The sequence below is a fragment of the Poecilia reticulata genome, linkage group LG15 (genome assembly GCF_000633615.1).
Source record: "Poecilia reticulata strain Guanapo linkage group LG15, Guppy_female_1.0+MT, whole genome shotgun sequence".
Lineage (NCBI taxonomy): Eukaryota > Metazoa > Chordata > Actinopteri > Cyprinodontiformes > Poeciliidae > Poecilia > Poecilia reticulata.
In genome coordinates, this window is record NC_024345.1 from 16,734,754 (window position 1) to 16,758,266 (window position 23,513).

The 23,513-nt window shown below is 37.8% G+C and overlaps 1 protein-coding gene across 2 annotated transcripts in view; it reads left to right on the forward strand.

Moving 5' to 3' along the window:
• The window catches only part of hpse2 (heparanase 2), a 69,700-nt gene that overhangs the window by 26,552 nt on the left and 19,635 nt on the right, over window positions 1–23,513 (forward strand). The window contains exons 4-6 of one of the 2 annotated variants that reach the window (XM_008429643.2): window positions 13,224–13,397; window positions 15,926–16,097; window positions 19,586–19,633. In XM_008429643.2, coding sequence (XP_008427865.1) covers window positions 13,224–13,397; window positions 15,926–16,097; window positions 19,586–19,633 — 394 coding nt within the window. The remainder of the gene's footprint in view (window positions 1–13,223; window positions 13,398–15,925; window positions 16,098–19,585; window positions 19,634–23,513) is intronic. The other variant, XM_008429644.2, reaches the window with a different exon arrangement.

A 23,513-nucleotide genomic window follows, 5' to 3' on the forward strand; every position in this document is an offset into this window, starting at 1 on the left:
AGAATGGGACATCAGAGTATCATCTATAAAATTTCACCCACATGGCATTTACTGTGTAAACCAGAGCTTTCAGTGGAAAAGCTAAAGTTCTAGATCCTTTTAATGCCATACAAATATGAGACAGAAACATGGATTATATCTTTATATAGACCTGTCTATTGATTTATAGATTAATAGTTTTACTGGACAGAAATTACAAAGAACAAATCTGGTTCTTAATCAAATCCTAATGAGTCAAATTCAAAGTGTCATGGAGTCATCAGCCTCATGACATTAACACTGACATGAAAAAAATATTGAAGAAATAAATATATCAAATCTAATTAAAAACATAAATAAGTGATAAGTTCTTTACTGTTATGGTCTGTAAGATACATTTATTCTCAGTACTAGATGTGGTCTCAACAAACCCATGACATTTCAACAATATTATTTTACCTTTTATCTGGAAATAGTGTCTGTTTATTCTTGCCATACAGTCCTCTGTATTAATTATTGCTCGAAAGGTCTTGCCATATCAGTTTATTCCTCTGTATTTACTTTAGTTTCTTAGTTTATTCTTGCATTTTGTTCTTCATTCATTTCCATTTAGTTTCCTTTGATTAGTATTGTCCTCTCTTGGTTTATTGCTATGTCCACTTTAGTTTCTTTTCTGTTGTTAGATTTATTTGATCATTTATTGACCATCAGTAATCTTCACTCATCACCTGCTGCGCCGCCTAATCGTCATGTGTTTCACATCATGTGTTGATTTTTTCACTGTTCAGCGTTGGATTCTCTGTTTTTATGCCATAATTCACATCTAGTTCGTCGCTCCGTTTTATGTCCCGCTCGTCTTTTTTTTTTTAAGCCCCTAAGGTGCAGGGCGGTCGGGAAGCGTATCGATGGGGAAAAGGCAGACCGACATAAACCTTTTAAAACAACGGAAACAATTTCTGCATTCTGATTATTGAAATTTAAAAGTGCTGTGTTGTTCTATCACCCCTGTTTCATACCGGACCACGTACAGCACCGGCGTTAACGCTATAAAATGAACGTTCTCTATCTTGGTTTCACCCATGGAGGGATTTCTTGATTTCTTTATTTAAATGGGTTCATTTCTCAGAGGGATACACAGTAAGGGTATCGTGATTTTAGCTACCAGTAGCAGGAGAACGGAGCTGCGCCAAGAAGCTAACAGAAGCTAACAAACACTGAATAGAAGAAGAGCTGCCATCGATACAGTTGCAGCCAAGCATGATTTAATGTTACACAAGAAAGTTTTACCAAGTTGCTCAAAGTCTAAACTGGCATTGTTGTGCATTTAAGGTGTAAAGTTTACCTTCGATCAAACGCCCCCCAAAGGCATCCCAGCGCCCCGCTTTTGTAAAAATGACGGCCAGCGCCCCTGCCGTCCTCTGAATGCCCCCTGGGGGGCGGTACCACCCACGTTGAGAACCGCTAATTTAGACCATTGTGTGTAGAAAGAAACATATGTCACATACCATCAGCTGATGAAGCCTGACACAGCTAAACAACACAAACAAGAATTATTTAAACCCAACACAACTAAGATGATGAGTGGTTCTCTGAACACAAAAGGTTACTTTTAATGACTAAATGTCATTAAAAGTGTGATGACTAAAAGTGCCTCAAAATCCCCCAACCTCATTAATTAAAAGCATCTTAACTACTTCAAAAAGGTTTGAGGTCCCTTTTAGATGTAACAACCGGTTGTTCAGACATGATTCATAGCCAGTCGCCAGTTTGTGGCATCATACTAAAAGAAATCTTAGCCCACTCCAACTGAGCAAAGGACTCCTGTTCATTAATATTGATTCATTAAATTCATTTTGACCTACACATGTTGCAGGTTTCCAGGGGAAGCAAAGAAGCCCTGGGGCATCACTAATCCACCATTCTGCTTTGCTGAGGCCAGGGCGTTCTCTAAAGCAAAAGCTCCATTTTGTCTCCTACAGTGATGCCACTGATCCATCGGCCTCAGAAATTCCAATCTGGATTCACAACTCTAGAAAAAAAAAAGTCTTTGGTTTATTTATATTATTATTAGCAAGTGGCGCTGACTTTTCTGTTGCTTTTTGTTGAGTAGTGTGGACTGTCTAGTAGTTCAGACATGGAGACCTTCAGCATTTAGTACCCTACGTCCCTCATGGTAGAAGCTAAAGTCTCACTTGCTGCTGCTGCCACCAATTGATGCTTCACATCAGTGGAGGGTTTTGGGCATCAGCCTATTCAGGAGTTCTGTAGGCAGCCATCAATAAATTCCTCTATCTGCTAAATTCAAATAGCTGTTGTTCCTATAACTTTAAACTTGTGAATTATACTTACAAATGCATCTCTAGGAACGGATTTTGCAACATCTTTGTGACCTTTTCTTTGTGCAAGGCAATGATCTTTTCTCAGAACTATGTGGAAGATTCTGTACAATTACTTTGCTGCTTACACCTCTCAATCATGCCTGATGAAGTAAGCCAGAACCTGATTATAAAAAAAAATCTTGAGATTTTTAGACTGAATTGGTGTGACTGCATCCATGTTGCTAATGAAATTCTTTTTGCCAAAGGTCTTCCGCGTACAAGTATGAGGTAACATCATTCCTAAATTACTTTCTAGGCAATGTTGTGGTTTGATATTTCCTTTTTCTTGACAGATCACTTTATTATTCCTTGTTAAGATTTAGATTACTGTTTTCCCAAGCTATTAGTGGCTTAATGATGAAATGAACTGCATTGGGCAAAGAAGCAACAGGAATTTCCAAATGCATAAAACAATGGTAATTAAGTTATTGATTTATTGCAAATTATTATTCAGTTATAGTTACTAAACAGCGTGTTAGCCTATAATAAAGCAATCATTCATAAAAACCCTTTTGCCCAACTTGCAGCTGCTAAAATCCTTATGTTTTTGGTTATGTTTGGTTGTGGTTTATAGGTAGCTCCAAAGTGCAAGAAAAAAAGGATAAGACATGATGATATTTCTCTCCCGGGAAAAGAATACCTTTGCACACCTTGTTTCTGTACAAACCAAACATACTGAGGTCATTAGTATCTAAAAAGCGTACTTTTCCCATTAGGGAGTGATAGACAGCGACCACTGCCAAACAGATGTGAAAACCTCTCACACCCCATACACATTTCCTCACACCATCTCCCCCCCCAACAAATGGTTTGAGTTACATAGACCAAAACTAGTGAAAGACAGTTGATGTTATTTTGTCCACTTCTCTGTCTTTGATTTGTTGTCTGCGGGCTGTTGCCTAGGCTAGAGCACACGCATACACACTTACACACAGTCACAGCAGCACACAGCGGTTGTACTTTACATCGACAACAGTGTATGTTAACATACCACTCATCTTACTCACTGGCCCTGTCGACTTGCTCTGCATCTCCTTACACAGGGTTCACAGGAGGGGGCCACACGCAAGTCTGGTCACAGCAAATTCACAGATTGAGGTAATCCCTCACTCACATTCTGCTTGAAACACACACACAACTCACGCGCATGCATTGGTCCCCCTCTACTAACGGAATTGAAAACAGGTGCCCACCACATATCTTACATTCTTCCACGATACAAAAGTGGTTTGACCTGAATGGTTTTGCTGGATTTGAAGCAACTCTGTATGGAAGAAGAGTCCATGTGGAGATGTGTGTGCGTGTAAACATATAGGCACTAGGTTGTGTATAACATGCTGGTAAAAGAAGCCCAGGCACTTTATTGAAACCACATTTCTCTCTCAGCACAACCCGAACATACAGTGTCAAGTTAACGTCTGGATGATACACCGAAGCTAAGCTAGCAAAGCACTCGATACTCGTAGCTTTTTTGAGTCGTGCTCATAAAACCATGTTGTTGTTGTTCTCTCCCCCCCCCCTCCCCCCGTATATGGATGAAGGATCAAATTGCACAGACAGCTCTTTAATAACCTTTTGTGACTATCTACTGAAAGAAGTGCAAATTGAAAACGTGAGTCTCTAGATGACCTTGCCTCTGTCACAGTGTCTTTTCTCTGCAGAATCTGGTTAGCAGTGGAATAGTTTCAATGAGAAACAGAAGGCGGAGAGTTGCTGGATGATCCGAAGGAGCTGGTCGAGGAAGGGATTGAAACCATAATGGAGGCACTGATGATGTATGGGCTGCACTTGTCTTTTTTCTGGGCATTTTTTCAGTTTACTTCTAAATCTTTTATAACTGGCCCTGTCTATTGTCAGCATGTTGTGTGTGTGTTAAAGAAAAACACTGGAAATGTTCTCATTCGTCCAGTAAAAGCCTTAAATACTGTCATCACCAATTATACATCTGTCTAGTAGGAACAATTTGATTAATGTACAGTCTTCGAGTGGACTCTCCCTACTGAGCTTACCATGCAAATTTAGCGTGTATGCTTTGCTACACACCTCAAGGTTCTGCAATGCGAGTTGTCATAGCTGACAAAAAAATCACAAGCATCTCTAGATGTAATTTCATGCCCATTTTTTTTTTGCTCACCATCAATTTTGTTTTAATTCACAAAGTGTATTTTTGAGCTCATGGTAAATTGTGTTGACATCTCAAGCATGATGCATTATTTAAGAACTTTGGAAATCAGAATACTCTGTGGGTTTTTTTTTTAGATATGGAAAGGCACGCTGTATCCGCAAACAGGAAAAAAAGCTCAAAATTAATTTTCCTAAACAACTTTCCTTCTTGTCTGCAGGAATCTCTTGAGGATTCAGTTTTGATTGGGGTTTTAAAACAGGCCAGAGCTTAGCCAAGATTTTTTTTGTGTGTCCATCTGTGTGTGCATTTGCTTAGGTACTCCAGTTAGACTTTATTGCAACTAAACCTTCAAATCAAGATTTTCCATGGCTGTTTGTTGTATCCGGCCTGAATTCTTCACTTTTTTGTACTGAATTAAACAAGGGAACAAAACAAAAACCCTCCAATAGCATGGAGTAATGCTAATGAAATTAGCATTACTCCATGCTTTCATTAGCATTACTCCATGTTAATTTCATGGAGTAAATTAGCATTGCTAATTTAGTCCATGACAAACACAGGAGTAAATTAGCAATGCTAAAATCAGATTTTGAAAACCATAAGAATAGCTTTTACAAATCCTCTAAATTTAAATTTGATCTTTGAGCCTCGTTTCTTCCACCTTTAGGGCTTACTGTCCTCTGACTCTTGAAGCAGCCAGTCTTCTGTATTTTCTGCAACTGCTTTGCACATGCAAGTGACTATATTTCTACACGAGCAAAACTTATTACAATGCTGATTGCTCTGACACTAATTTATGTAGGATATATACAGATAGGCTTTTACCATCATGCATAATTAATGCATTCTATTGTACTATAAAAAAAGGTCTTTCTATGCATTGATATTTGGGTTAGCACACTGAAGTTTGCACATATTTTGAATCCTGGACAACAGGAGCTGAACTTGTTCGAGTAGAAAAACCCTCAAGTTAGTTTGAATCAGTTCCCTGCTTATGCGCAGGACGCTGAATCCCTCTGTGTCTTAAAGTCATAGCTAAAACCCTTCCTGTTCACAGGATTTACTTTTAAATTGACCAGCTTTAAACAGCATTTGTAGACTGCTGTTATAATTATTGTTTTATGTTGTCACATAATTATTTGTTCTTATTCACTTCCACATTGTTTGATCTGTATCGAGTTTATGGACTGTGTCTTGACTTTGTGTTACAACTAGGAATACCCCCGCCCCCCGATTTCGACTCATTTGGTTTTGAGAAGATGATAGCATAGCCTGATTTTCATATTTGGTTATGTGTGTTCTAGGCAATAGGCAATATCAACTCTGTCAAGACAAAAGTGATTAAAAATACCTAAAACATTTAGAACTACAAATAAACTTTCTGAAATAATGTAATAATTTCAGTTTAACAATGGAAACACTTTGCCTGAACCTGCACTAGGTACGTCAGTTTTGTATAATCTCAAATTTAAAGACAGTTATTGCAGGGATTTATTTTGATGCAACAATAAAAACCTATATTTACTATAATCCAGAGCAGGACCACTGACTCTTTTATGTGGTTCCATTGCCATTTGAAAACAGAGTAGAGTTGGTCTCCTTTCTGCCCTACTGCAGGCCGCTGCATGTCGAGCCTGCTGTTAGTCAGACTGATCGCCCGGAAGTGCTTCAGCGGTGGGAGGGGCTCATGGCAGTTTTCACTAATGGCTGTAATGGCAGTACTATCTGTGCCTTCGCGTTTCGCCACCAAAGTCTCCAATAAACCAGAGAAAGTTGCTAAATTTGTCATGAGTAACTTTTTTGCTCACTTCTCACATTAAGTTGTCGTCGTGTTCTGCTTCACTTTATGGCTGTCAATGCAGCATGTGTTGTTCAGAGACAAGTCTGACTCTGTACCACCACATAATACTTACTGTTGTTCTCATTTGAGTTTAGAATAAATGTACATGTATGTCAATGATCGATGTCCAATTTCCGATCATGCTAGTTAACTTTATTGTAATTGTCATTGCAACAACTTTTATTTTTCTGATTTATTGTGTGAAGCACTTTGGGTTTCTAAATGCATGAAAATAACTGAACTGATTTGGATTTTATTGAAAAAAAAATTGCGGTAGTACACTGGGAAATTCTTGTAAAGGAATGAAAGCACTACATGACAACAGTACTTGTTATTCAATCACAGTGCATTACAAGGGGTTCATATACAGCCTTGAATTGCATACATTTCCAAGTGTGGAAACATGAAACATAAAAATTAAGTTCTGAAAAAACTTTAAGTTACCAGATTTTAGCTTATTATGTAATTGAATTGAATTTTTTATTTTTTTTTTACCTTGAGATGCTTTTACATTCCAAGGTATTTGTATTGCCTTCAGTTTAACATTGACATTTCTGTTTTATAACATTTTAGTGAAATTACTCCATTATTGGTAAAAAATAATAATTCCTGTTCCATGAAAATGAGGAGCCTAGGAAGGCTATACACTGCAGGAAAAAATAACTGACTGCTCCTAATCTTTCAACAGAACCCCGCTTCTGACCACCTGAACTTTCTGCCCCTTTAGGTTGCATTAGCAGAGAATGAACACCTGTCTAATCAGCCAACTGTAACTGATGATGATGGAGGTTGAGCAGCAGATACAAGTGTGGTTTTGTTTGAAATGTAAAATGGGTATCTGTTTCTCTTGGGTGGTATGTGAACCAACAAACATTGCTTGTGTGAGTGCATGCAGGCCCAACATACGTGGATGTATGTGTGGTGAAGTGTTTGAGGGAATATTCAGAGCTCTAGAAATGAGGCATAGCGCTGACTGATGCAGTGGCCTCTCTGCTTCACAGAACTGGTTTTTCTATCAGATAGACAGCTTGACAATATCCAGACCCCACTCTTTCCGCTGCACACAAACACGCAAAGGCACGGCAACAGATGCGCACACAAACACACTCATGTACACACAGGACTCTCTTGGTTTCCCCTGCTTGTTTTTGGCTGTGCTGTTTGCAAGATGAAAGGAAAACTTTTAGCTGAGTTAGTACAGTACAGTCTGACCTCTCAGACAGGCCTTCATTGTGACACAATTAGAAAATTTTGTGACTAAATTAAGATGATATTTCAAAGTAAGAGTTATTTTGAAGTAAAACCAGAAGTAAAATCAAAAAAGATATGACATTCAAAGAGAATAGCTCCAACATACCATGTGTATTTTTTGGAAATAAGGATATTTAACCTACGAACGTAGGGCAAGTTTATGTGCAGGTTTAACAAATTAATTATTATTTGCAGCCATTTAAAAAATGTTCTCTCCTGGAGCAGCAATTTATTCTGTTTCAACTTCAATTTGCAATTTGTCTTTTAACATCATAAACTCATGCATTGCTCCTCATACTTAGCATTTATAAAATTAAAACATTGTGTTCTGTTGAACAAAACAACCTCAATTTAGTAACATTTAGTGACTGATTGTATCAAAAATGTGCATCTTACTTTGGCTGACATAGTTCATTCTTTGCCTCTATTATGTCTGTGAATTCTGAATTGACTATTCATTTCTTCACTTGTAAATTAAATGTTATTCTTCCCAGAAACATTTTGTGCACCATTACAAAGACTTAAGTGGTAAATCCTGAATTTATAGTGGCTACAAGCACAAAATCTGCTCCTTATTTTACAAATAACATAAAACAATAAAGGCTGTAACTTTTTTGATCTAGCAAGTTAAAAATTAAGTATTTGCACTTTAAGTGACACATGATGTTTTCAGTGTCTTCAAAGAGTCGTTATGTATGTCATTGCTGATGGCAAGAAGGATCTCTGGTAGCCATCAGTCTTGCAATGAACTTGAATAATCCTCTGACTGAAGTCACTGTAGCTGTATGACAGCCTCTCTCTCAAGACTCTCATACATGACAGTTATGACATGATAACAGGTACATTTTTGGGCAACAGAGACAATAATTCACAGCAAGTCCTGGGTGACCCCATCAGTCGTTGGCAAGCACTGCTAATCTACCTCATTTGGTTTTGCTGCTTCTCTTTAAATCTCTATCAGGCCGTATGGTTAGAAAGATTGGCAGCGACACGTTTGAGTTGAAGATTTAATCATTTAAGAGTGGAAGAGATGCTTTGAGAATCCTCCTTCTTTGTCTGCTCTTTGGTCCTAACCTGCATTCATGAAGGCTCCTTTTTACTCCTCTGGGATTTGGAGTCGTAGCTCTGGTATGAATTGAGCTTTGGAGATACTAATCAGCTTCATCCAGCTGTAAAACAATACCTTGTTGCCATGGTTATGCATCATAACAACTGTTGGAAAAATCTTCCAGCTGTGAAGCATCCAAAACCAGAGGGAATAAATGTCAAAATATACAATACCTCTGCCAAAAAAAATTATGAACAAAATTCTCAAGAAAGAACAAATCAGAACTAACGTAGTTGTGGTAGAATCGACCCCAACATGCTGCCACCATGGGCAGTGCATTTCTAAAACTCCAGATATGGACTTCAGATCAAGATTGTTTTTTTTTGTTTTTTTTTCACAAATGTCAGATAAAACATTGAATCTTCTGATGACTTCTAAATTACATTGTATCTCATAAACCAAACCTAGTGACCTCGAAAGTATTGTAATTACTAATATTAATTGTTAACAACAATATCTCACCCTGTAAAGTTTAATAAGCACTGAAAAAGCAAGCAAGTCATGTTTGTTGTCAAAAAATGTAAACAATTAAGTAGCAATTTATATATCAACTCTTTGACCATGAACTCCCACTTTCCATCACAGTTGCACAACTTGTAAAAATTCGTTACCACAAATGAAACTCACCAAGATTAACTAAGAAAATGTTCCACTTAATCATTTAATCTGTTACGTGTATTATCTCTTTGTGTACAGCTGGAAAAACTTCATTCAAGAGGAAAAAAAAATCACCTCTGCACTACAGCCAAAACATTTAGGAACAAGTCCAACACAGGACAAACATTTGGAAGCAACTTTAAATTTCTGTTTCTGAATGCTTTTCATGAAAACTAATATGACTTGGATTTGCATGATCAAACTTTGCTTTCTTTCATACAGTATGCACCATTCTCCATTTTTAGTTTCTTTTGATACATGTTGATGTTACCGTACCACTTCTGAATATATGTAAGGAAAAGGAAGGTAAAGTTTAGATCCAGGCAGATCCCACTGAAATATCTTACAGCGGATCACTTTGAGCACAAACTAAATATGCTACACTGGCATAAAAAAAAAAATTGAAATCTCAAGAAAAAAATGAGAAGAAGAAAGGTAGACAAAAACAAACAAGAGAAATATAAAAAGTTACAAAATAAACTTAAATTCAAAGTGATCTACAAAGCATTGTAATTATTTCACCCTCTGTAATGCCAGTAACTTGTTTATGCATAATTTCGTTCTTTGAAGTCGGTTAAGCTGAAACCAGTCTAACCAACATGGCGTACTGTAAGTGAAAGCATGTTTATTTGACTCTACATATCTATATGTCTACACGTTACTGTAGACCTGCCAACAGGGAAAATGTATTTTTAGCTGAGTAATGCCTCCAGTGATGCATTGACAATGTTTTTGCAGGTCGGCTCACTTTGTCTTGCTACAAGGCTGGTTGCCTTGTGCTCAGATCTCAGGTGAGCTGAGGCCTGGAATTACTCATCCTGACAGGCACATCTGGCGCTACTTTCTCTGTCCTGTTGCCCTCCACTCTGCTCCTGCACACAGAAACCGCTTTGGTTAAAACCACAGAGGGAAGGAGTTACGGTAATAGTGGCTATGATAATAACATTATTGTTGGTTATTAATGAGATGGGGAACAGACAGTTTACTCAGGAGAAATATGCTTGTGAACGGTGCTTTGAGCAACCAAACTATTGTTGCGGCATATGTTTTTTCAGGCTTTGTCCTACTGACTGATAGCTGATTAATGCCAGGTGCGACAAGCATTAGGCTAGCTGGCCTCTCTTTTTACACTGTGGGTTAAACCAGTGCTCTTCAGGAGATAAAATCATAAAATAAATTATGCAAAGAAGGAGATTTAGAATCAAACCTGTTCAGAATTTGGTTGTGTCATGAAACAGGTGGCCTTAAATGTGGGGATTTTGAAGAACCCTGCAGTTTTCAGCAGCTAGATATCCGTCTTCCTGAATTTTGTTTTGTTTTGTTTTCTTTTGTCTTTGCAAGCTGTTTGAAGAATCTATCATTTAGCAAGCCGAGGTGGTCCCAAACCTTGAGTTTAGTGCCGATTTTAACAGCAACCATCAAGACAGCGTTCATCTGGTTCCTATTGAACCTAGGAAGTGTGGGTCACAGTTCAGGGCAATATTTAGGCTAATGGAATGATCCCAAACATATTAAATTTCAAAACAAAAGCTGAAGGTGTCCGCGAGAAGCTTGCAATCACACCTCCAAATGTAAACAAATACTTTTGAGACTCTTACATGTGCCAACATCTGTGGTAGGCCTCCAAATTCCTGCTCAGGAAGAAGAGTCCGTTCTAATGGAGACAGGAGACATTAACATGAGTGAGCACTCAGCTGCGGCACATAGCAGTCTAGAGCTCAACGTTTGTGGGGCACAACACCACAGGAGTCCATGATGGGAAAATCAGCCTATGTGGATTCTCACTGAATGTCGTAGTTGAAGAAACTTTATTGTTGTGTGCAGATTAATTTACACATACCAGCCCAATGTTCATTCATTCAATTTCAGTTTTAGGCAAAGGTTACCAGGGTAAAGTATAAACCACCTTTGTTAAATTGTCATTTTGTTGCAATAAACTGCATTTCTTTGATGAATTCAATTCACTAACCCTTCACTTCCATATAAGTAGAAGTAGGAAATTGTTCAAATAGAACCTACAAGGCAAAAGAGCTTAAAAAAAAAACAAATGTTTTCCAATCTGAATAAATGAAAGAATAGCTGGGAAATGACGTCTTTGATATCTGTCACTCTGCAAATGGTCACAAAGCCATTTCGTAGGCATTGGGACTTCAGCAAACAGTGAGCGCCTTTGTTCACAAACGGAGAAAACGTGGAACAATGGGGAACCTTCCCACAAGTGGCCTACTTACTGAAACGATTGATTACTTATTACTGATCCAGGGTATCACAAAAGGATCCAGAGCAACATTTAAAGCACAGCAGGCTTCACTTGCTATGTGACTATAAAAAAAGAATATTCTGTGTACTCATGAGACAAAAGTGGAAGAGCTGTGTCCTGTCCTTGTGCACCATTTAAGAAAAACTGAAGCTAAAGTTTAATGGTGGTAGTTTGATGCCCTAGGGCTGTTTTGCTACTTCAGGATCTGGATGACTTGCCATAATTGATGGAACCCTGAATTCTGCTCTCAAGCATAAATTCCTAAAGGAGAATCACAGACTTTTAAATCACACATTTGGGACCTTAAGCTCCATTGCACTTGTGTCAATGATCCCAAAAGTACAGTAAGTCCAACTCCAGAATGTCTCAAACTAAAAACCAAACAGATATTCTGATATGGGTAGTTTGTGTCCAGACTTAAATAAAATTGAAATGCTGTCATTACCTTAAACAGGTTGTTCATGGTCAAAACCATTTTGCAAAGTAGAGGACGATAATCTTCCGCTGCACCGATGTGAAAGGTTGAAGGACTATTATTGCAAAAATAATACCATCATTACCAGCTTGGTATGATTACCATTTTCTCTTAATAGATAAAACAATAATGTGGTAAACCACAAAACATCAGGTACAGAGAAGTCTTTCAAAAACTTGATACTTGCATTTGCATGATAAGTATTTTCACTATTGCATAAAATCAGTCATTGCGTTTAAGTGCACCACTGTAAACATGTTTTGATTTCAGTCTTAAAGTGACAAATAGACAATTAAGCAATTCAACAACTTCTCCAGGGAGCGTCGTGTTCAGTAGACTCACTTTAGCTCTGCTGCTCTCGCCTCTTTAAATGGCTTGTCTGCAGCCTCAGGCAACTTTATGCAGCGCTTGTTAACTCACTGAAGAGGCTGCTGAATGACAGTGCAGACTGCTGCAACAGCTTGCACATAGGGAAACACGAGATAAGGCAGGGAACTTAAATTGCTCCAGCAGAAAGACACAAATGAGTCAGACACTATAAAATAGTTTGGTGGATTTGTACTTTTAAATTTGAAGAAGAGACAAAGGATTTTTAAAATGCACCTTTAAATATTCATTCACTATATTAATAGTGTCAAATTGGCCCAGCAATATCATAGCTGCAGCTCAGAAATGAACACAACAGAAGGGTTAAAACAAAGAAATTCATTAGAAACCATTTGTTTCAAGTGATTTTGAAGAAATTTACTCAATAGATGAGTTTTGTCCAAAACATGCAAACTCCATGGAGGAAGAGAGAGAGATAAAAAGTCTCCAGATGGAGAGTTAGTTAAACCCAGGACCAGTTTGCTGCAAGACAGCCATCCTCATTTTCCAGCATTTAAAAGAAGAAGTCAGAAAGCAAACAAATGTTTATTTGTACAGCCCTTTTTAAACTTAAGGTAACCATGGTAGATTAAACGGTAGACATCATACAGTTTCTGCACAAAGAGCACCACAGATATTACTGTAGAGCTACAGTCAAGCATAAAGAATGACAGGGATCAAGAAGCAGAAAATCCATGAGTTCCACATGGTTTCTATTATCGTCATATGATTCCAAATGAATCAAAAGAATCAAAGTTACAACTGCTTTGTGGGTTTCTCCCAGCCAGGTCTTTAGACAAACTGTACAACTTTGCCGACTGCGCTGGTCTGCACCTGATCCTGGGGCTCAACGCACTGCACAGAAACCCAGACAACTCCTGGAACACATCCTCCACACTGAGCCTCCTGAAGTACGGTGCTGGAAAGAAGTACAACATCTCCTGGGAGCTGGGCAACGGTCAGTACAGCAGCATACCACATGCTGCCTTGTCAGTAGTCATTTAACAGATTGTTCTCTGTAGTAAAATGTACGTCTTTGGTTTTTCTTTACCTCGTCTACTGAAGAGTTGCCAAGTTTGATGTATGGTTTTCAGAAATCTCTGCCTCTCCTGGTGGCACATTTCTATTGAAAGCAAAAACCAAATGAATACATATTTTCCTTTTATTAGGTGTGTCTATTTCCAGCATTTCTACATTTCAATTACAGCCATCTCTGCAAACCATTTTCCCAGAATAGAGTAATGGTAGATGTAATTAGATTCTATGAGATACTTTAACGCAAAGCCACCATTTATTATGGACACAACAATCATGAGATTAAACTAGATCAGATGATAACTGAATAGAATATTAAAAAATCTTGCGACGACTATATTGTTGGTAGGTACTGTAATGATAAACAGTTGCATTGTGTCAAGATTTCCTCTTTCTTGTCCTTCTCATCTGTGCCTCCATCACTCTGTGACCTTTAATACAATAAACAATCAGATTTTTTTTTCCTGTTTGAGCACATGCCGTGTTGAGACTTTGTCTAACTGGCCAAATATTCCATCGGCATGTAAAATCAAGTTCATAACACTTGAAATATGAGAGCCAAGATATGTTGCACGCCATACAGTCCTACACAATATGAGTATTTCACACACTGTTATCACAAGATACAGGATATTTTTGACCTACATTAAAAGGGTTTCGGGGTCACCAAAGGGGCCTATGTAACAATGCACATTGCCCTGAAATCTTCATCACTACTATGAAACATAGTGGTGGAAGCATCATCCTGTGGAGAGAAGTTTCTCTAGCAGGGACAATTAAGCGGGTTGGAGTTGATGTGAAGATGGATGGAGCTAAAGAGAAGACATTGCTGAAATAAAATCTCCAAAACGTTCCAGGTTGGCGAGATGGTTTTGTTTCCAGGGAGGCAAACCCAAACATAAAACCTCAATACTGGTAGCCAGATCAAAATATATGATGTATTTGCTATGATGGCTCAGTCAAAGCCCAAGCCTAAATCCAATCGGTATTCTGTGGTAGGACTTGAAAAATATTACACTCTCCAATTGGTTTCAGTAAGCTTTAGCAATTTGACAAAGAACATGGAGCAAAAATGTCTGTAATGTGTAAAGATAACAAAGCTAACAAGCTTGTTCAAAGGATTTTCTCAGAGGGCTGCATACATATATCGCATTTTCAGACTTTTATTTGCAACATACTTTAAAACCAAGTATAATTTTTCTTTCATATTACAACTCTTCACTACTTTCTGTTAGTCTATCAATGAAGCTCATGTTGTGGGTATAAAGTCAGGAAGTGTGGAGAAAATTTAGGGGAAGGCAACATTTTTTGCAAAATACTGAGATTTTAGATTAGGAAGCTTGAAGAAGTCGACTGCAGAAGATGTGTATTTTTGTTTATCCGCACTCGTAGTGTGGGTGGATGTAAGATTTCTCGGTTGCTTCTGTCAGGATTGACTCGTGGAGTTAGGATCGGGTATCTTTAGGAGATATCCCATCTGTCGCCAGGCTCCTTGGTCTTTGAATGGTTTGGGGATTTCTGAGCTTGGGCTGTGTTTGGAGTTCCTGTCAGGAAGAAAAATGAATGAGGGTCAGTTGCCTGTTAGTAGAGATAAAAATCTAAAGCGTAAATTTGTTCTTCTAAATCTTACATGCCATGAAAAGAGAACTCTCTTTTGTCTTTGACACTGTTCCTTTCAACAAAACAATAAAACTGACACAAGTTAAGCTTCATATCTTTTTGTCTTTTTTATTTACTTTAATATTCAGAAAACACTGAACACATACTATGACAAAGGTTAAAAAGGCACTTCTAATGCATCATTTAAACACAAAAAGATTAGTTTCATTACGCTAATACATTTTTGACTTTGTAGCAGCTTATGGGTAAACATTCTGGTTCATTGAAGGATAACAGGAGAAATGTTTTACGACTGAATGACTCATATTTCTTCATCAATTTCATAAGTTACGAATCTCTGGATAGGAACTTTTATTTGAGCCGGAGCCGGAAAGCATCATGCAAAATCCATTCATCTAAACATTTAGAAAAATTTAGTGAGGATTTGAACCGTAGCGAAAGCAATAATTTCAAGCAAGTCATCCACGCAGCACAGACACTGAGACAAATTTATAGGGGTTGAATGAAAGGCAAAGAATTATCTGAGCGATTAAACAGCAGTAGGTCTGCAAAAGCTTAACGTTCCTCCTTTTTGGGCAAACCGTTTCCTTCGGTCTTTGTTTTAATGAATGTGCAAGGCCACCATGTGTGCTCAGCCTATTCCCCTGACACTGCATCCATCGGTCTACATTACGGCGAATTGCCCAATTACCTCTCCTCAACCCCACTTTTTTTTTTTACTGGCAGTTGGATACTCTAAGATAGCAAGATCCGACTACAACAACAATATTCCCTGCCCCCCTCCCTACTGCAAACGCTGGCTCATTCTGCTCCATCTCCTCTTTTTTCCAGAGCCTAATGCTTATCGAAGCATGGTGGGTCATGCAGTCAACAGCACCCAGTTGGCTCATGACCATGCCAAGTTGCGGACCCTCCTGCAGTCTGTACGCTACTACAACCGAGCTCACCTTTACGGCCCGAACGCTGGACGACCGCGGAAAAATGCAGTCCTCCTGCTGGATGGGTGAGTATAACTGGCCCAGATTCCTCTCCTTGTTAGGCTGTCCTGTTGGCAGGGAGGAAAGAGGAAACATAGTGGAAAGTATCTCACAGCCGTTTGAGACTTTATGGAGCTTCACTCATTTCGATACACCCCACCACCCCTCTCTCACACACGCATACACGCTCACACGCACACAGTAGACCTTAGTGTTTATGAATTTCCACTCTTTGGGTTTCAGGGTCTTAGCTCCACTTATACCATGTCAACCTAAATAAAGTGTCATCTGACTGATAATGTGAAGGCACAATATCCCACCTGCTGGCTTCAGCCAGAAGCCGCACCAGCTTTAGCTTCACACCGACTGCTTATTTAACAGCACCCTCCCAACTGCAGCCTGCAACAAGAAAACGTAAATAGACCGTCTTACTATTAGGGGAAGAAAACGTTGGATTTAGTATTTTCTGTTTCCACTTGTTCAATAATGTTTTCTTATCATCTGGAATAGTAAACAGAAGAAAATGTACTTGAGTGAAGATTTTGAAACAATGAACTCCCACCAGCGCCGCTGTAGCAGCACAATGTTATTGTCGCAACGATGATCTTTTTTCTCAGATCTTATAGGGTTAACCTGCTTTCACTCAACTTTTTAGCTAACAGAAAGCTGACGTGTAAAATGCACAAAGTGTTTACGTCCAGTTCAGTTAATTCAAATAGCATTAGTTCACAAGAAATTTCTGATATTTCTGAAGAGGAAGTTAATTAAATGTTTTACTCTTTTCAGTGATATGTGAATTCCAGTTTCCTTGGGGTCTAAATATGATACAAAACTTATCGACTCCTCAAAATGATAAAGACAAGAGCACATGATGATGCTAAAGTGATGCTAGAAATCTGAAAAAAGTACCTTCAACTATTCAGATGTATTTTTGCACTAAAAGACATCTAGGAAAAGCTCCATAACAGCGTAACTATGCCACAGTTTAAAATATGTCTGCTCCTGTGTGCTTTTCATGTGTTTTCTCCGTAATGTTTGAGCAAATTATTGAGCAACGATCCAAACGTGCAGGTTAATTGTAGGATGTGATGAAGAACAGAGAGCCGGAGTATTTGTGGGTCACTGGTGTCATATTTAACAAGCGACATTTCTTGTCTGGTTGACACTGTTACGAGGCGGGCAGCTCTAGTGTTTGACATCCCGTGCACTCTCCTGCTTTTAGCAAATAAGATTAATTTGATTCTGAATGACTCAACAGTCCAAATATCAGATCTGCAAGACTAAACAAGACACAGTGGTGAAAGTTGTGTTTTAGTGACAAGATGTTTGGAGACACATCTCAAGGTATGTCTGGTGTGTTTTCAAGCCCCAAATATGGAGCGATTTGGTTCAGGTGAAAACGCACACAGATGCAAAGCCTCAGATGGAGTAAGGCAGATAGCAGGAGGAGCTTTGTTTATGTCAGTTTGCAGGATAAGTATTTCAGAGAAGTATAAATGGTTCACAATATATTTAAACATTTTAAAATATCTTATTGCTGTTGTGAGTTCAAGCTTATTAATCTACCTTAAGAAGCACGCTGAAGGAAAACAGAGGTCGGCTTAACTTGAACCCTGATGTAAGATTAATGTCCATAAAAAGTCCTTGAAAACCTCAAACTGGAACTGCAGGTTTTAAAGGTGTTTCTAAATCTCTTTGCCAAATAAGTTTCTCATCTTGCTACGAAGCTATAATGGGTTAGCCACCCCTTATCTTCGGGACCTTTTAAATATACGGTCTGTGTCCAGAACCCTACTATCAAATAATCAGTTATTACTGACAGTTCCTCGGACTCGACTTTAGAGGAAAGGAGATCGAGCTTTTTCTGTTGCTGCTCCTGTTTTATGGAATAACTTACCTTTCCAGATTAGATCATCCCGCAGCCTGGATCATTTTAAATCGCTTCTTAAAACTCATTTTTACTCTTTGGCATTTTCATTGATGGATTGTTTTGTGCTCTGTTTTGTCATTTGTGTTATCGTTCTTGTACAGCACTTTGGTGCAGTTTTATACCTGTTTTAAAGTGCTATATAAATAAATTTGACATTGACTATAAAAAATGCTTTTATTACTAATAGCAAATTATCTTTCGGATTTCAACATGAGCAAGAGCATGAACTGAACAATTGTTTTGATTTCTCAGGAGAAAAGAAAACCAGTTTTGTTGTGGACTTTACATTTTTGCGTTTCACTTGAGCAATTATATTGGTTAGTATTTATGTCACTGTGACCAAACAGCTCAGTCTTTGTCTCGGCTGACCGTAAAGACTTTCTGCATAAAGTCAGTTCAATCTGGAGAGACTCAGACGGACAAAGGGGAACAATTAAAAGATTTAATGACAGGAATGAATAACAGTTCTTTGGCGCACGGACCCCAGCAGCTAATTTGAGCTGAGATTTGATGTGAACTCGATGAACATCCCGATAACTGATTAGGGATGCTCTCCCTTGGGGCCCGACACTGGTGGTGGTAGGAGGGTGCCATCCTAGAGCCGAAGGATGTGGGTGGAGAAGGGGAGGTGGTGGGTTGAACGCAGCTGGGAAGCGGCTGATGGCTTGGGTGTGGATCCTTTTATGCAGAGCCTGATTGCTGATTGAATGGTGAGGTCCAGCGCTGAGGTCGGAGATGAGCATGACGTCGATGGGCGAACGAAGGGGGTGGAGTCTTCCAGCCTGAACTTCCGCTAAAGCTCCATTTGTTTTTTTCCCCACTTGGAGAGCTGCAATTGAGGCTCTCTTTTAATTGTGTTGCTTTCAAAACAGATGTTGAACTTTTGCTTCACTGTGCTTAAAAGTCAAGTTCATGCAAAGACACAATGAAATTAAAATGTGGGAAACCATTGCTGATTAAGAGATCAGTCAAATAAATGCCCAGGAGGATTCACAAACTCTGCAGCTCATAAAAGTCATACTGTTTTTAGATTAGAAAAAATGCACAAATTAACATTAGTACACCCAATGCGAATGCGTGTGTGTGTTTTATTTTAACCATTGAATACATGTATATACGTATTGCAATCTCAGTTCTGTTATAGTTTCAAATGTAGAGACATCTGAAACTATTATATCAGAGTAGTAGATAATAGTTTTGAGTAAATCATCTTTGATTTAAATAACGAGTAGCTTCTCTATATTAAATAACCAACTATAGAATGTGTGTTCTAATTTCTACATTAATTATTTAAAAAAAAAATTGTTTGGCTTGTTAATTGAATTTTTTTAATTGAATATTTTTAACAAGCACTTATTTTCTATGCAGGTTAAAATAAATATTTTTGATTACTTTTAGCCCAATTTGTAGACTATATTACATGATGTATGATCATATCATGATTTATGATCATATCACACATTATTTCATCCACCAGTTGAATGTAGCATACAAATGCTTAATCATTTTTAAATTGATACATGCTATATACCTGTTACAATAAGAGATAAAATATTATGTAACTGTTTATTTTCTAAATTTCAGGTTCATGAAGAATGCCGGCTCAATTATAGATGCTGTTACGTGGCAACAGTAGGTATTTTACCCTTTTTATCTCTATTTTCTATTCAGTGAATGAAAAGATGAACAAAAAGAAAGAAAAACTACCTGGAGTCTTCTCAAGGAATGAACGACAAGCCAAATATTCCAACACTAAGTATTTTAAAAAGCCACTATAAACAGAAAAGAAGCCTGAAAGTGTTGAAAACAAATTTCACCTGCCATTAGTATGATCCACGTACAAATCTTTTCAAGCGTTTTCTACCAGATAGTATCTGCCTCTACCTGAAGACGTTTGAGACATTTCTTGAAATACACACATTCACCTTGAGCTCAGGCAAACTGAAAGTGACTGTGAGCAGTCATCAAGGTGAAGGTCAAGTCTAATTAGTAAAAGTTGTAAGAAATGGAAGGTGGAGGGGCTGTCAGCAAGACTTGGAAAAACACCACCCACACGGTTAAAATCAAACCATATGCTCTGGTTCATTCCCTTTGTCCATTAGCCCGTTTTACACGCAAGGTCCAGATTCCAGCCCAACGCTGGAGACGCTGACCTCTATAAAAGAAGCCAACCTAACAAAAATCAAGCACACTCATCAACATGTCTACAGCTCAGGTTTTATACCACTGCAGCTGTCGGAAGTAGTTTTTAATCTGATATAGTAGGAGAGAAACTCAGTAGTCAATATGAATTGGATTAGAGAAAGATTTGGATTTGTTCATCTTCACTTGAGAGTTTATCTGGAAGTGTTTCTTATGCTCTGAGTGATGAAACATCTTGAGCAGGGAAATTTTATTTGCATGGTGCATTTTGAGCAGCAAAGCAATTCAAAGCACTTTATATGATTAGAAGGAAAATAAAACAAACAAGCAAAAGATAAGGAATACAAGAAATATTACATTAAAGAGGGAAAGAAACTGAAAACAATGTCGGGTTGAAAAGCAGGTTACATTTTATGACGTTTCAGTTCCTTTTTAGAGGCAACTCTAAACAAATGAGTTTTAGCCATGATTTAAAGGTACTCAGTGTTTCATCAGATTTGCAGTTTTATGAAAGTTTGTTCCAGATTAAAGGAGCATAAAAGTTAAATGTTGCTTCTCTGGAGATGCGGAATAGACCTGAACCAGAAGATCTGAGTTGTCCAGACGATTGATATAATAACATCAGGTCTTTAATGTATTTTGATTCTAAGCCATTCAGTGATTTATAAACTAACACAAGTATTTTAAAGTCTGTTTTTTGAAATATAGGGAATCAATGTATGAATTTTTGAACTGGGTTGATGTGCTCTGCTTTTGTAGTTGTAGTGAGAACACAAGCAGAGAAAATGTTAGTTTGTAGGCAATGTCGTACCTCAAGATAGAAAAAAAAATGTTTTGTCTTTCAAGGTTATTCTGTATCTGTGTTTATCTGTGTTTAGAGATTTGAGGATCTTGACTGATAAGAAGGACAAAATGTAATCATTTTCTGTGTAATTTTTCTCTCTTAAGTTGGCCTGTATTTTCCTGTTTACTTGGTTTGATGTCATCAGAAAACACTTCTGTCATTTTTTTTCTAGAGCAGGACCTTTAAGTAATAGTAAAAATCAAGCAGATTTGTCACTTTGTCATAAGTTTAATTCTAAGCAAGTCAAGAAGTGAAGGTTTTCTGTTTTAAAATTGCAAAATGCCTTTCAGAGGACCTAGAAAGACTTTAGCATGCCAGGGTGAAGAAAAAAAAAACACTGAATGAATAACCCTTCCTGCTGCACTTCATTAAAAAGAGACATGCTGGGTTGGAAAAAAGTGGGAATCACCGCATGAACTAGAATGTTTGCTTATATTCTTTCAATAATCCTAGACCAGATTTTACAAGAAGTATGGCACAATTAGCTAACCTGGAGAAGAAAACATCTACTTATTTCAGTCTTTTTTCAATTATTTGCTCACATCACATTAAAAATAAGAACATATTTATGGAAGCAATAAAACAGTGCGGTCATTTATTGCCATGCCTTGCAAAAGTAATCATTGTTTCAATCAACTTTTTCACATTTTTCATGTTACAACCACAAAATTTAATGTCTTTTTATTGCAATTTAATGGATTCAACCAAACTGGAACATTAAATGATACCTTTCTTTCAGCATTGTTTACAATTATAAAAACTCATGTGTTCTCAAGTATTCAACCTTCCTCTGCGCGCTCGTTTTTTGAGATATAATTTCTGCTACAATGTTTCAGAAATTAAACATCTTGTACATAGTTGGGTTGTTTTTTGTCGTTCCTGAGATGCCAGTCTGAGTTTTATTCAGAAACAAAACCATTGTAGAACAAAAATAACTTTACATTTAAATATACGGCAGGTATAAATGATTTTAATGTAGTTTTATCTCCACCCATATTTCTATAAACTCTACTCAGATTCCCTGTCCCTGTGGACAAAAAAGATCCCCAACTGAACAATTTGAAGCAGTTATCCATTAATGGTTTCTCCGATGTCTTTAAAATATGTTTAAAACCCTTCAGAATAAGTCTGTCTTTGCCAGGATGGTGACTTTAGGTGCTGTACAGTTGGACCATACACTCTTTCCATTTTCTGACGATAGATTAAAGACAGTTTAATGAAATTTCCACCACTTGGGATTCTGTTTCGTACCCTAACTAGGTTTCAAACTCTCCACAACTTTATCCTTGTCTGTAATGTTCTTTTGACTTCATGATTCTGTTTATCTAATGTTCTCAAAAAAAACTTCACTCCCCTTTAAAATAGTTGTTTTTATACTGAGATTAAATTGTGAATTGGTTTCTCTATATTTCATTTAGGAGCATCTAATATATTTTTTTTAAAACAGTCTTTTAGTTTTTGTTTTTGCAGTGAATGTTTTGTTCTTTGTTGCTTATTTGCCCACTGTCTGGTAAGCAGTTTTTGTCTATTCCAAACTGTTGACACGGGTTGGGAATTGAACCTGGAAGTTTAGATATTTGAAATAACACTTCTTCAGCAGTGGTATGTGTATTACCCTAAAAGCAGCAGTGTTGGCCTGTCCCCTCGGTCCACGCTGACAAACCTCAGCAGCTACATGATAGATTGCCATGAAGCTTTTTACAAACACGTACAATCCCCAGAGGTTGAATCCTAGTGTTGGTTCCATTACTTTTCCTCCAACAGTGCCATGAGGTTGACATTTGTGGTTTTAGACTAACATATACTTCAATCAAACACTTAACTACACCCAGGCCCTCCAAGCACATATACAGTCAGCTCTCTTACCTACAGGGGTTGCTTCATGGTGAGAGATTTCTAACAGCCGAACGTGTGAGACCTGGCAGCTAGCTGTGAAAATATGAGTGAGCAAAGCAAAGGAGACAAATTTACCCTTTTGCAGGAGAGTCGCTGTTTAGATGCCCCTGAGCAAAGCACATAATGTTAGCCTAACTGTTCCAGCTGTGGTTATTAGCAGCAAAAACGTCTGTGTGAAGCAACCCTCTCACTGTTAAGCCTTACCTTAATAAGAGGTGCACTAAAATGGACCATAGCCTTAAACATATAATTCTTATTTTGTTTATTACGTGAATCACAGCTCAAATTACACGTTTCTGAATGTGAACTGGATCCATTTGTCTGGTAAAGCACTTTGAAATGAGATTGTTGTAAATTGGTGCTATAAAAATATATTGAATTGAATTAGATTGAAATGAATCACAAAAAATAATCACTTTTACCATTCGCTGTGGTTTTAAGTTTTAAAAAAAAGAACAAAATTACACAAAGCCCTGAGTTGCTTTACTTCTTGTAGACACGCTGCATCTTGGAGAGCTTTCACTTTTTTATTGCAGATGCACTATTAAAGAGATGGTAAAGAGTTGTGGCTTTTTAACTCACAGAGAGGCTGTAAATTTCCTGGTGGTGTTCCTTTGGGGGTGGGGTGGG